The sequence below is a fragment of the Uranotaenia lowii genome, chromosome 2, assembly GCF_029784155.1.
Source record: "Uranotaenia lowii strain MFRU-FL chromosome 2, ASM2978415v1, whole genome shotgun sequence".
Classification (NCBI taxonomy): Eukaryota; Metazoa; Arthropoda; class Insecta; order Diptera; family Culicidae; genus Uranotaenia; species Uranotaenia lowii.
Window position 1 is genome coordinate 310,762,942 of NC_073692.1, and position 13,932 is coordinate 310,776,873.

Here is a 13,932-nt window from a genome sequence, read left to right on the forward strand (position 1 = left end):
TTATAAAATAATATATTCGTATCTTATTTTGATATGTATATAACTTTCCATGAAACACAGACATCGGAGTCAACTGCCCAAACCGTACTTTAATGAGTTTTGCTCAACAGATTCATAAAATTGAATCGAATTTTTGGGAAACCAAAAATGCAACAAGGTTTTAGCAAATAGTGTGGGTTACTGACATTCCACTAGAAAATTTTCTCGAAGCACTCATATCAATATAAGTTATGATTTTGATAGGATTTGTTTAGCCCACTATCAAACAATCTATCTGATCGAGATATAATCTTGATAGGAGCATATCAAAAACTGATATAATTTAGCTATGATCATATAGATTTTTGATATAATTTGAGATATTTAACAAACAAAATCAGTATCAAAATATCTCATTTTGATAAAATTTTCAATACTGATCGATGTTATGAAATCGCTTGGTACATCTTTGTACCTGTACCTTGAGCGTGGGGTTAGAGAAACAAGAGAGATCAATAGAGGGAAAGATCACATGCGGGATATACATGGTGTTTTCGATAGAAGGTCCAGCAGTTGATCGGCAGATTGCTCGTGTTGGCCAATTCCATCAAGTTCACCGTGGTGGAATTGGCTAACGCACCGTTGTACCGAAGCGGAGATTGCAGGTTCAAGTCCTGTCGGTGAGCCGTTGTATCTTTTTCGAAATTTTCATGATATTTACGGCTTATGTTCTTTCGTTCTTTGATACCTCATGTTTCTCTAATCTCTTTCATCATATATGAAAATGTGATAAAATTTTGTTTTTCTCTTCTGATCGGCAATGCAGAAGTGTTGGTAAAATTTGCAGAACGGTAGGTAGAAACTGCATATACACACACGTCTTCGCTTTCGGTTTTCGATTATGTGAGAACGAGAGAGAAAAAAACGATGATGAATTCTGCACGAGCGAAAAAGAGAAAAATGTAGCTTAACGAAGTCGGAAAGGATCCATAATACAGTCAGTTTAGAAACGAATTTTGACACAGAAGGTTGTGCAGCTAAACGCAGAAAACGTCCAGTCACGACAGTGTAATCGACAGCTGAAAACACTTGGGGACCGTTCAAATATTACGTAACGCAATTTTCGGTCATTCTCAACCCCCCCACCCCCCTACGTTACACATTCGTCTCAGATTTTCTTTCCTAATTCCACAAAGCGTAACAAACTCTTACACCCCCTCCCCCCCCCCCGCCCCCCCCTAAACGCGTTACGTAATATTTGAATGACCCCTTGTAGGATTCTGTGCCTAAGCATCAAGTGGCTGTTTGTAGAAGTGACGAAGAAGTCATTTTCTATGGGCGATGCCAGGTAAATGTTCGACGTTTTGTAGTTAGGAAAAAAGGTAAACAAAGGGGTGTAAATTTTCAATGAATTTAAAACTCATTTTACTACGACTTTTTACTTCAGAGATCTCTTAAAAAGTAAGTAGAATCAACTTTAAGGTCTTCTTCTAGTGTTTTCAATATTTTTTGATAAAATATAGATAGCTACTAGCGATAAATTGAGTTTCAAAAACTTTTGTTTTTCTTGCGACTGAAAACACACTTAAGTATTTTAAAAGTTTTTGAATGAAAAGTGATATTTTCACAAAAACATGCATTCAAAAAAATTGTTGGAGATATTTGTAAGCTAAATTTACGAAAGTTCTGTTTTGGAAAGCATTCTAACAAGGAAAAAACCTGGTTGGAAAAACTGGAATTTTATCCTATTTTCTGTTAACCAAATTTACAAATTTGATGGTTTTTTTCTGGAATCAACGGAGTGTTTGAGTTGTTTTTTGTACTGGAAGAAGATTTAAAATGATTTAAATGTTTTATAGATTTATTTAGGAGTTGTATTTCATTTATGAAAAATGCACTTCTGAAGTGTTTGCTCTTATATGAGAGCTGTTTGCATATTTTTCGAACATTTTTGTAAAAAAGTCAAATGTATTTCTGTCGACGTGTCTTGCAAGTACTTTCTCATGACTCCATTTTTGCCATATAATTATAAAAAAATAACATTAGGAGCTAATTTCCTTATTATTTGTATGTCTGTTCCTACAAGCTTCCCAAATTCTCTGAACTCTTGTATAGAGCACTTTGTAGCGCTACTGTTTGGTTAATATCTCGGATTCGTTTCTTCTACGCTGTAACCGCAATTACCGGGTTTGGATCTCGAGTGGTTTTTTTATAAATTAATCCAAAAATATTTAAATTTTGCATTTTGCTTAAAACTAGCACGTTTCTATGATCTAAAGGTACTTTTATTAAAACTAATGTTTCTGATATCAAATCATATTAATATAGTTTTGAAAATGTTTAACAAAAATAAATTTACATTTCCATCTTAAAGAACGCACTCTTTCTCTAAATTCTTTAACCTTTAAATGCATAGTGTTGTTTTAAAACAACACTTATCGAAATACAAATATCTCAAAAACACGTGGATGTTTTTGAGTAATATATTAACAAAAAAATCTAGGGATTAAAATAAATAAGACCATGGAATTTTTATTCCTGAACCCAATTTACAAGGTTTTGAAGAAACTAGCAAAATCGAATTGGAATTAACAAAGAATATTTTTTAACTTTGATGGGCCAAAACTTTAATAATTCAGTTTTGTTATTCGATATAAAATCTTATTATTTCATTGAATCAATAACTCCGGTTCTCATATAAAAAAGTCATGCATTAGAGGGTTTATATTTACATCTTTTCTTGTTTCCATTATATAAGCTATGCACTCCGAAGTCAACCAAAGTCCTGCCTTGAATTTGAATTTTTCTTGTTTATTGTGCATTGAAATAAATATTCGGAAATATGCTGTTTAAATTTTGTATTTATGTTTTTATTTTTTGTGATTAAAACCTTTTGAAAATTCAGTGGAAGTCGCCATCTTGGATTTCGAGATGCACCTGATAGCGAAATTAGACATTTCTAGTTTAGCCCTTTAGCCAATACCCATATTGTTGTTTCATGCGATTTTTAGTTATTTACAGCATTTTAAGGTTCAGCGAAAGTCGCCATCTTGGATTTCAAGATGGCGTCTGACAGAAAAATTCCTCTTAAACTGATTATGCCATTTTACCCAATGACCATATTGTGGAAATATCAAGTGACTTTCAGTGATTTATTTCAACCATTTTAATGTTCAGTGGAAGCCGGCATTTGGATTTCAAGATGACGCCTGATATCGAAATTTGAATTCCACTTGTAGATCCTTTTTAATTTATACCCGTATTGTGGGAGTTTCATGCGATTTTCAGTGATTAACAGCATTTTAAAGTTCAGTGGAAGCCGCCATCTTGGATTTTGAGATAACGTCCGATAGCGAAATTCGTCTTCTTCTAGTTTAGCCTTTTCACCAAATACCAATATTGTGGGCCTTTCATGCGATTTTCAGTTATTAGAAGCATTTCAAAGTTCAACGGAAGCCGTCATCTTGGATTTCAAGATGGCGTCGGAAAGAAAAAAATTGACTTCTTCTAGTTTAGCACTTTCACCCATTACCCGTATAGTGGTGGTTTAATGCGACTTTTTGTCATTTACAGCATTAAAAGTTAAGCGGATGCCGCCATCAACATGGCGTCTGAAAGCAAAATTCGACTTCTACTCGTTTAGCCCTTCACCCAATACCCATATTGTTGGTGTTTCATGCAATTTTAAGTCATTTACAACATTTTAAAGTTCAGAAAATGCCGCCATCTTGAAATCCATACAACGACAACGAAATTCGACTTCAACTCATGATTTATTCCACGGGTCATTCACAACCAATCCCTTTTTATTCAAAAAGTCTATCCTCATTTACTGTACTAATGATTAACAACTCAGAAATGAGGAACTCAACCTAAGCGTGTAATTGGTTGGCTTGCGAGAGAAACATCAAATCGTAGTTTTTTTTTGGGGTCATCATTAAACCAATATAAAAGTAATTTGCCATTTTTTTGACCATAAACAGACTATTAAGCATTGAATTGACTAACGCCATGTTGGTTGCAAAATCGAAGGGCACAAAATGACGCCATGTTGATGGATTCACAATGCAAGCATTGGAAAATATTTTTTCAGGCCTATTTTCCATCATCATGATCGACCATCAGATTTGACGAGGCGCATTTATTTTAAGATACTGTTTCATACACGTTTTACCAAAAATGTTGACTGGCAGTACATAATATGGTTAAAACATTGGTTTTTTGGCTACAAATTTTTCCAGATCATATCTCAATAATGCAATCATCATTCATCAACCATTATGGTTGCTGGAAAAAATAAAAATAAAACTCCGAGAACTAACAGAATCGAAGAAAACAAAAATTGCTAACATTTTTAATAATAGCTTTTTAAAAGCTTTGGTGACCAACAATGATATGTCATGATGACGTTTCTAGGGTAGGGCCAAATAGCTGATTTTGGCTTTATTAGAGTCCAGGAGATGTTATAGATAGCTTTTTATGCAGATTAATGCTGTAGTCCAAACGAAATTTTGCTGACCATAATAAAGCTAAAATTTTTACTTGGGACCCCCTCCTTCTGCTCCTCCGGTAGTTGTTCTTTGTCCCAGATCCGGACTATCAACTTGTCCGGGCCCATTTTGATGAGTTCAGCTGCGATGCCATCCTTCCCAGTCGACTTGTTGCTGTTCAGCTGAAGAATGGCTTCCTTAACTTCACTCGTCGTTGAACTACGCCGGCGATGTACATACCTTCCCCACCGTAATGATCTCCTGCATGTGCGCCGTTCAGGTGTTCATCGAAGTGCTGCTTCCACCTGTTGATCACCTCACGATTGTCCGTCAGGATGCCCCCGTCCTTATCCCGGCACATTTCGGCTTGCGGCACGAAGCCTTTGCGGGATGCGTTGAGTTTCTGATAGAACTTTCGTGTTTCTTGGGAACGATGCAGCTGCTCCAGCTCCTCGAGCACCTCCTTTTCCAGGCGCCGCTTTTTCTCCTGGAAAATTTGGACTTGTTGCCTCGCTGTCGGTGATTTTCCACATTTCGATGGGCCGGCAGCGCTGCTTCGACCGATTACGCGTAGTCTGCCGCGATCTCAGGTTACTTCAACCGTGCGATATTTAACCGAGGCGGGCACCGGTTTCGTGTGTAGTTCACTACGGAGAGTTTTTGGCGGGGACAACAGTCGTAATCAAATCGATTTTTCAAAAAACTGAAGGAGAATTCAACATAAAAATTAGTAATATTTGTGTAATATTTGATTACATCAGTATTCTGCTTAATGGGCGCAAATAGCCCGCTTCTCCCCTACTGACTTCCAACGATCATTGGACACACGATCGTTCGGCTATTGTGGCTACATTAGGCTAGGGTTTGCGTTAAGATACCCAAAGCGTTCTAGCTTTGACCTTTCCATCTATCAATATCGCCATTGCTGTCTTAATAACACTTTTATAAGAATAACTAGCTGACCCGGTAAACTTCGTTTTACCTTATAAAGTATATATCGTAATAAATGTTTAATTTCATCTACACGTCCTTCACTTCATCGTACTCGCGAAAAGATTCTCATGGAAATCGTAACAAATAAAGTTTAATTTGTATTGGGACCACCTTCCATAAAAAGTGAGATCCTTGAAACTATTATACAAACCATCTCTGACCCAAAAAACCCTCAGACACCAAATTTCACTTCATTCCGTCCGACCATTCATATGTGATGCTGTTACAAAGAAAACGTCTCCATTTTTATATATAAGATGTAAAGAGATAATTTTGTATGGGGACCCCCCTTTCATAAAAAGTGAGATTCTTGAAACTATTATACAAACCATCTCTGACCCAAAAAACCCTCAGACACCAAATTTCACTTCATTCCGACCGACCATTCATACGTGATGTTGTTACAAAGAAAACGTCTCCATTTTTATATATAAGATAATTGGCCGATATTTCATAAACTTAGATAAGAAGCACACATAATTTAGTAAAAGCAATCGATTACTTATAAACGTGTAAGCATAGATTTTTAAGTTCCAGTTTAACTAAAAACTTTCATTGAATTTTATTTACACCTCTTTATAGGTCACGCAAAGTTTTTATATTACCTGCAGCTGGGCAATGCGCAATGGAGACTAACAAGGATGAAGCCCAACGATGCATTGACCTAGCAAAAGAAAATCTGAAGTTGGCAGAAAATTTAGCTGAGAAATCCTACAAAATATACCCTACTCTGGAAAATGAAGATTTTCTACGAAGGATTAACAGAATCTCGACTTCGTCACCAGAATCCGATAAAAGAACGAGAGGAAAAGACCACGAAGAATCAAAGTTTAATGGTGATTATGCGCAAGTTAACGAGAGTAAAACAAGGCAATTCAATGTCCTCAGAAAAGATAACTTCAATGAAGACAATTTGGGAAACGCGAATGAGTTAGCTAAGACCAACAGGAAATACGACAAGAAATCGAAAGTGACATTGAGCCAGCAGGAAACTACAACTACAACTAATAAAAATAACTACAACCAACCAAAGGTGAACGTTGATTATACTCAAGCCAACGAGAATGAAGCCCTACGATGTATTGATTTGGCAGAGTCTGCATTCAGCGAAGGCAATCTGGAAAAAGCAATAAAGTTAATCGACAAATCGATCAAGATGTGCCCTTTACAAAAAGCCACAGATGTTTTACGACGTTTAAAAAATGCTTCCCTGAATGCTAAAAAACGTGCTACTAGAGTCAGTGAAGAATACTACACAAAACTAAAGGCAAACGTTGACTTTACTCAAGCAAACAAGGATGAAGCCCTACGATATATTGAATTGGCAGAGGCTGCCTTGAACGAAGGTCATTTGAAAAAGGCAATACAGTTTACCGAGAAATCCATTTACTTGTGCCCTCTGAAAGAAGCCCAAACTGTTCTACGAGATTTAAAAACCGCCTCCATGAAAGCCAAAAGACAAGCAACTAGCAAATACTACAACAAACCAAAAGTAACCGATGACTATAATCAAACATACAAGAATCAAGCACTGCGTTGCATTGAACTAGCGAAGGCTGCCTTCAACGAAGGCAATCTGGAAAAGGCTAAAAACTTAGCTGAGAAATCTGTCAAGTTGCACCGATTGGAGGAAGCCGATGATTTTCTGCAACGTCTCAAAAGCGCTTCGACGCCCTCCGGAACGAATACTAGAAAACAGACAACTTCAGCCAATAAAAAGAACTACGATGAACCATATATTAAAGTTGACTATAGTCGAATTAATAAGGAAGAAGCGCTACGATGTATTGACTTGGCAAAGGCTGCCTTCAACGAAGGCAATTTAGAAAAGGCAAATTTTTTTGCAGAAAAATCCATCAAGTTGTGCCAATTGAAGGCAGCCGAAGAATTGCTGCAACGTATTGAAAGCACTTCAAGCTCTTCGTCGCGTCCTAGCGATAGTAATGCTCAAAGACAGAGAACTTCAGCCAGTGAAGAAAACTACAACAAACCAAAGGTAAACGTTGACTATAATCAAATTAATAAGGAAGAAGCACTACGATGTATTAATTTAGCTAAGGCGGCCTTGAACGAAGGCAATCTGGAAAAAGCTAAAAAGTTAGCCGAAAAATCCATCAAGTTGTGCCCTTTGAGGGAAGCCGAAGCATTACTTCGGCGAGTCGAGAGCGCCTGGAGCTCTTCGTCGTCGTGTCCTAAAGAGAATACTGCCAGAAAACGGGCAACTTCGGCCAAGAAAGAAACTGAGAGAGAGCCAAAGCTGAACGTTGACTATACCCAAGCACAGTTAGATGCGGTGCAAAAGGTTCTGAAAGGTAAAGATTGCTATGAAATTCTCGGAATTACCAAAGAGGCCTCCGGTTTCGAAATTGAGAAAACTTACAAAAAGCTTGCGCTGTTGTTGCATCCAGACAAAAACAAAGCACCCGGATCGGTGCAGGCTTTTCAGTTTCTACTCCAAGCCGTTGCCGAAGCACGGAAATGCAAAGTGTACAACATGTCTGGCGGCAACTCCGGACACCGATTCTCGTCCACCGGAAATAGTCACGGCAATAAGTACGAATCAGATACCGGCTATAGAACGACCAACGAAAGACCAGAGAATCAGGAATCAAAACACAACTTTCAATCATTGGTATTGATTTTTATTCTCGCTGTGGGTGTTTTTTATCTGCTTTTTCAGATTTTGAAGGGTGTTCTCCAGATTTTGATGCTTGTTCTACCGATTCTTTGTGCAATCAAAATAATACTAAAAAATATCGATTTTTGAATACGGCAAATGCGCCAACTGTAAACAAATCCAGATTATCACATAAATGCGTTAAACTCTTTATTTTACATCCGAAAATATGATCTTTTTTTAATTTTTCTTATTTTAGTGAAGTTAAATTTAATTTTTTAAATAAGGCGTGATTGTTCATAACCTCGACTAGCTCGAGGGGCTAGTGAGGTGGCCACAGAAAAGCACTTCGGAGCACTTGCGACGTTCACGGACTTAGTACGGGCTCGGACATAAAGAAAAACTGTAACACTCGGGCTGCAGTAAGAACGATGACCGTCTCGTACGGTGTTCAATAGCCAAAAGGCAGATTTATTCAACTCTACTAATAATCTACTTAAGAGAGGCTAAATTGTGTAGACTCTCTCCTATCGCTAATCTACTAACAATACAATCGATAGCGCAATACAAAAAGCTCATCTTCAATGCTGCTATAAAACTACTACACTGCCGCTATTCGCAAGACTGTCCCATATGCATTTTCGTCATTTTTCAGTTTATCTCCAAAATCATTCAAATACAGTTAGTTCTTCAATTTAGACTAAAAACTTCCATAACTTTGTTCTCAACATATATGAAAAAATACCAAGTCATGTCTGTCCCATATGAAATATACCCGCAAAGCTGTCCCATGTGTCTATTTATACAGAATGCTTCAAAATTGCTTCTCTAATTTACGTTAATTTTACAAATATACAATTTGTGCGACAAAATACGCATTCATTGAAATTGCGAAAGATTGACTAGATAAAACAGATCCGTAAAGTTAATAATAAAAATCTCCATAATTTTTACAAGCTAAGTTTAGCCTAATGGGGAAATTCCATTTTTTTTTTTAAATTTCGCATGAAGCTTATTGAATTGTTCTTAGTAAAACATGGAAAATAGTCAGCTACAAAGCCATGTTTTTTTTTTTGTTTTTTGTCATGCTGTTACTTGCTACTTGGACTTTCATAAAATCTATGAACAAAAATACGCGTACCTGGTAGCACACGCTTAAGTCATACGTATTGAATTGATTTTTCTCATCACATATTTTCAGCCAAGATACTTTGCTATTTTTGATTCAGCATTAATTTAATTTGAAGGTATTTATAGTCTTTCTAAAAAGATAATCGACCGATAAACTTTCCAAAATATGATGGTACAGGTTGTTTTATTCATGGAACTTTGTTATTCATTTAATTTTAGACCCACTCAATTCTTACGATAAACTTTCTTTATTTTTGACTATCTAAACATGTCATAAACATCATTTCAAACTTATTTTTATCAGTAAACAACCAGTAAAGTGAATAATACAGCGCAGATAGAGAGAATCAAATGATAAACTGACAAAAGAAAAGCCAAATATGGGACAGCTTTGCGGGTATATTTAATCCGCATGCGAAATATACACGCAAGGCTGTCCCATCATTATTTTCTTCTCCGCATCAACAACTTCCAAATCAAAAACACATTGGACGAAATTCTAAAACAATTTGCGAAGAAAGAAGTAAAAAAGATAAAGTTTCAACCGAGAAATCCACGAATGTTTATAAAAATCTTTAAAGCCGTTTTTCTCGGTTCGTTGTTTTTGCATATGGGACAGACTTGCCGGCAGCGGCAATACAGTAGTACATCGATTTTCAGAACACTATTTTTAAGATGTTTCAGCGTTAACATGCTGCCCCCATTGAAATAGAAAATTTCAATCACTTTTCTTATCTTCGGTATTCTCGTTGCCGTCTTTGGAGTCGTGTTCAGGTTCTACCTCGTTGTCCTCGATTGGCCGCAGGCACAGTTTGGCTATCGGACGTCGGAATATCTTGGTGCCTTTGGACCAATCAGCAACACGCACATCTGCGACGCGTACCAAACCATCGGGACCAGGAATAGCCGTTTCAATTCTGCCGAGGCGCCACGCTATTGTCGGCACGTTGTCTTCTCGAATGATGACCAGTTGACCAGCTTTTACGGGGTATCGCACATGTCACTTGTTGCGGTTCTGTAGCGTCGTGATGTAATCATGAGACCAACGATCCCAGAAATGTTGGACCATTTTCGAATGACGTTGCCAGCGAGATAGTGTTGATTCCTTGCGTTCTGGTCTCGGTTTTGCGATGTCAGTCAAAGGGCGGCCGACCAAGAAATGACCAGGAGTCAGAGGTCGTAAATCTTGTGGGTCCTCGGACAGCGGGGTGATAGGCCGCGAGTTGAGCAGCGCTTCGATGCGAGCCAACACTGTCGTGTACTTTTCGAAGTTCATGTTCGCTGTTCCAGTGATGCGCTTGAGGTGATACTTGGCAGAGCGCACACCGGCCTCCCACAACCCGGCAAAGTGTGGGGCATTTGGTGGGATCATCTTCCATTCGATGGCTGACTTGGAGCAAAATTCGTTCAATTTGTCTTTCAGAAGCTGAGACTGAAACAGGTCGTACATTTCTCGTAACTTTGATCGGCTGCCCACAAAGTTAAGACCGTTGTCGGAGAACAATCTGGTACACTTGCTCCGACGGGACACGAATCGGTGTAGTGCAGTGATGAAGGAATCCGCTGTCAAATCGCCCACTAGCTCTAGATGGATCGCACGTGTAGCAAAGCATACAAAGACGGCCACATATGCTTTGTACGAAACAGTCCTACGCTTGTTATGCTGTCGCAGATAGATCGGTCCGGCGAAATCTACCCCAGTGTTGTAGAATGCGTGTACACCTTCCAAACGCGCAATGGGCAGGTCACCCATTTTCTGCTGCATTCCTGCCGGTTTTGCTTTCATGCAAGTGACACACCGGCGAAAGACCCTTCGCACCGTACTGCGGCCATGCAGAATCCAAAATTGATTGCGTAATCCGCAAAGTAGAAGCTGTTGAGCGGCATGCAACATCTCAACGTGATACGCACGAATCACGGCGTGAGTGAAACAGTGCGTGGCTGGCAGAATAATAGGATGCTTCTGGCTTTCGGGCAGTTGTGCGTGGCGAATCCGACCCCCCCCCTCGCAGAACATATTCTGATCGATCTAAAAACACAGACAAGCTGATTAGTTTACTTTTACTGTGAATTACCTTTCCGGCGTTGAGGCAGCTGAATTCGTTGGAGAAGGTCTCTAGTTGCGCAATACTGGCCAATGCAACCGTCGCTCGTTGTAGCTCAGGAACACGTAGAACGCCGTATCGATGCTGTCTGTCTTTCTTGGGTCGTATATGGTCGATGTACCGTAGAACTTATCCCATTATTCGCTGCATTTTTCTGTTGTTGTTCTGTCGCAAACAGGTAAAACATGGCAGGAGGGTCAGTAACTGTGAGGCTAATGCTTGTGTTTTTCGTTTCCGGGAGCTGCTCGGTCGGGATGTGCTGGAATCTTTTAGGCCAATCTTCTTCGTCGTGGTACAGGAAGTTCGGGCCTGACCACCAGAGCTCGCAATCTCGTTTCTCCGAAGGCAACAATCCTCGAGATATTACATCTGCTGGATTGTCATGCGTTCCCACGTATCTCGACTCAATGCATTTAGCCAACTCTTGTATCTTGATGACTCGGTTGCTTACGTAGATTTTGAGTCGGCTAGGGTCGGTCTTGATCCAGGAAAGTGGTGTGGTGGAATCGCACCAGAGAATGATTCTGGAAAATGAAATCTTAAGGTTGTGCGTTATATTGGAAATCAATCGGGCAAGTACAAGCGCACCACTTAGCTCTAAGCGCGGTATCGTGAGTTTAGCGTTCTTTAAGGGTGCGATTCGGGATTTTCAGGTAAGGAAGGAAATTTTACAGTTGGTCATATCACAAGATCTAACTTGACGCAAGCTCCATATCCCAGACTGGAGGCGTCACAAAATCCATGCAATTCAACAGATTGCGGATTCGAATGGGGGAAAACACAACGAGGAATCACTATTTCCCCCATCTCATTCAACTGGTTGCGGAAAACCTCCCAGATTTCAGCGTCGTTTCGTGCCAATATTTCATCCCAATCTTCGTTCAGTTGCCAAATTTTCTGCATTCGTACTTTCGCAGCGAAAATCAACGGACCCAGTAGTCCCAGTGGGTCGTAGAGCTTGGCGATGTCAGAGCATATGGTTCCCTTTGTCGTCTTTCCCAGATGGAATTCAATTCCGTGAAATTTGGTAAAAAATACATCCTTTTTGGGTTGCCAGGTTAAACCCAAAGTTCTTGTGGTTTTCTCATCTTCGAAAAACGCTCTTTCGTGCTCGGTATTATCAATTTGCCTCAATAATTCGGGATGATTTGACGCCCACTTGTGGAGATTGAACCCACCGGCCTGGGTCATTTGCACGAATTGAGTCTGCAGATTCAGGGCATCTTCTTACGTGTTCGGTCCACTCAAGATATCATCCATGTAGACATCTTCGGTTCCCGCCTTCGACGCTAAGGGGAAACGCTCCTTCTCATCCATGCAAAGCTGCTCGAGCGTTCTTGTAGCCAGAAAAGGCGCACAGGCTGTCCCATACGGTACTGTCGTCAAGTGGAACACCTCTAAAGATTCGTTCGGCTGGCGACGCCAAAATATCTGTTGGTACTTCTGATCTTCTTCTCGGATTCTAATTTGCCTGAACATCTGCATAATATCTGCCGTAAATACAATCTTGGGCACCCGAAATCGTAGCACGATTTCGGCGAGCTTGGGCTGAATGGTTGAGCCAACGTAAAGGTGATCATTCAGGGAACCTCCCCGCGAAGCTGCTGCAGACGCATCAAAAACGACACGCGGCTTCGTCGTGGTGCTTGCCAAGTTAAGCACTGCATGGTGTGGCAGAAAATATCCTCCTGAGCAATTGGTATCACACTTAATCATATGGCCCTGGATTTCATAATCATGCATGAATTCTCGGTACTGGTCGTAAAGATCTTGGTCGTGAATCAGTCGTTTTTCTGTCTGTAGAAATCTACGCAAAGCTATCGTTTGACTGTCACCTAAATCCTTTATACTGGGTCTCAAAGGCAGGCCTACTTCATAGCGACAATTTTCCAATCGGCAGCAAGTATCGGAAAAACTTTGCTCTGCGGCACTTTCGTTTTGAGTCAACATTCGAGGCTCATGAATGGACTCGGCTTTCCAAAATCTGCTAATTTGCTCGCTCAACGCCTCATTCGTAGCGATCTGACAGACATTCGAGATCGTTCGATCAACTTCTGGTCTTTCAATAGAATCACTTACTACTCAACCAAAGACGGTTTCTTCACACCAACAAGGAGGATTTTCAATTATAGTATGGATCTGCTCAGTAAACATTTCATGGAAGACTTGTATTCCAAGAAGCATATCAATTCTTCGTGAATGACTAAACCACGGATCTGCGAGTCGGAATTTGCCCATAAGCAATATTGAACGAATTGATTGGCAAGTTTCCTGTAATTTTGCTCATGACCAAACATTCTGTGCTGTAGGTGAAGTCTGACTTGTAGGTGGAATGGATCTTTACTCTGACTTTACTCGAAATCATCTTAGGCGTACCGGAAATACCTTCAACGGTCATACTCACTTTCGTCTTCCGCAAGCGCAACGCGTTTACCACACGCGTGGATATTAAATTATGCATCGACCCGCAGTCGAGCAAAACACGACAGCTGATGGAAATACCGAACTCGTCTTCTAACATGCAAACTGCGGTATAGAGAATATACTGTTTCGGCTGAGAATCGGTGCATGCAACGGAAGCTACTAGCGCATTTGAGGACGTTGTAGGCATATCAGG

General features: G+C 39.7%; 3 protein-coding genes across 3 annotated transcripts in view; 1 reads left to right on the top strand and 2 right to left on the bottom strand.

The window, feature by feature from the left end:
- LOC129749348 (uncharacterized) overlaps window positions 1–8,276 on the top strand; it is a 24,483-nt gene extending 16,207 nt beyond the window's left edge. The window contains exon 2 of the mRNA XM_055744292.1: window positions 6,045–8,276. Coding sequence (XP_055600267.1) covers window positions 6,088–8,229 — 2,142 coding nt within the window. The 5' untranslated portion in view covers window positions 6,045–6,087 and the 3' untranslated portion in view covers window positions 8,230–8,276. The remainder of the gene's footprint in view (window positions 1–6,044) is intronic.
- Window positions 8,277–9,928: 1,652 nt separating this feature from the next.
- Window positions 9,929–12,506, bottom strand: LOC129742872 (uncharacterized). The gene is made up of 4 exons (XM_055734816.1): window positions 12,013–12,506; window positions 11,437–11,839; window positions 10,258–11,239; window positions 9,929–10,188 (listed from the first exon to the last, which is right to left on the bottom strand). Exons 1-4 carry the CDS (start codon window positions 12,504–12,506, stop codon window positions 9,929–9,931), a joined length of 2,139 nt encoding a protein of 712 aa, XP_055590791.1.
- A 36-nt stretch (window positions 12,507–12,542) lies between these two features.
- LOC129742873 (uncharacterized) lies at window positions 12,543–13,265 on the bottom strand. The gene has a single exon (XM_055734817.1). It carries the CDS (start codon window positions 13,263–13,265, stop codon window positions 12,543–12,545), a length of 723 nt encoding a protein of 240 aa, XP_055590792.1.
- Between the last annotated feature and the right edge of the window lie 667 nt (window positions 13,266–13,932).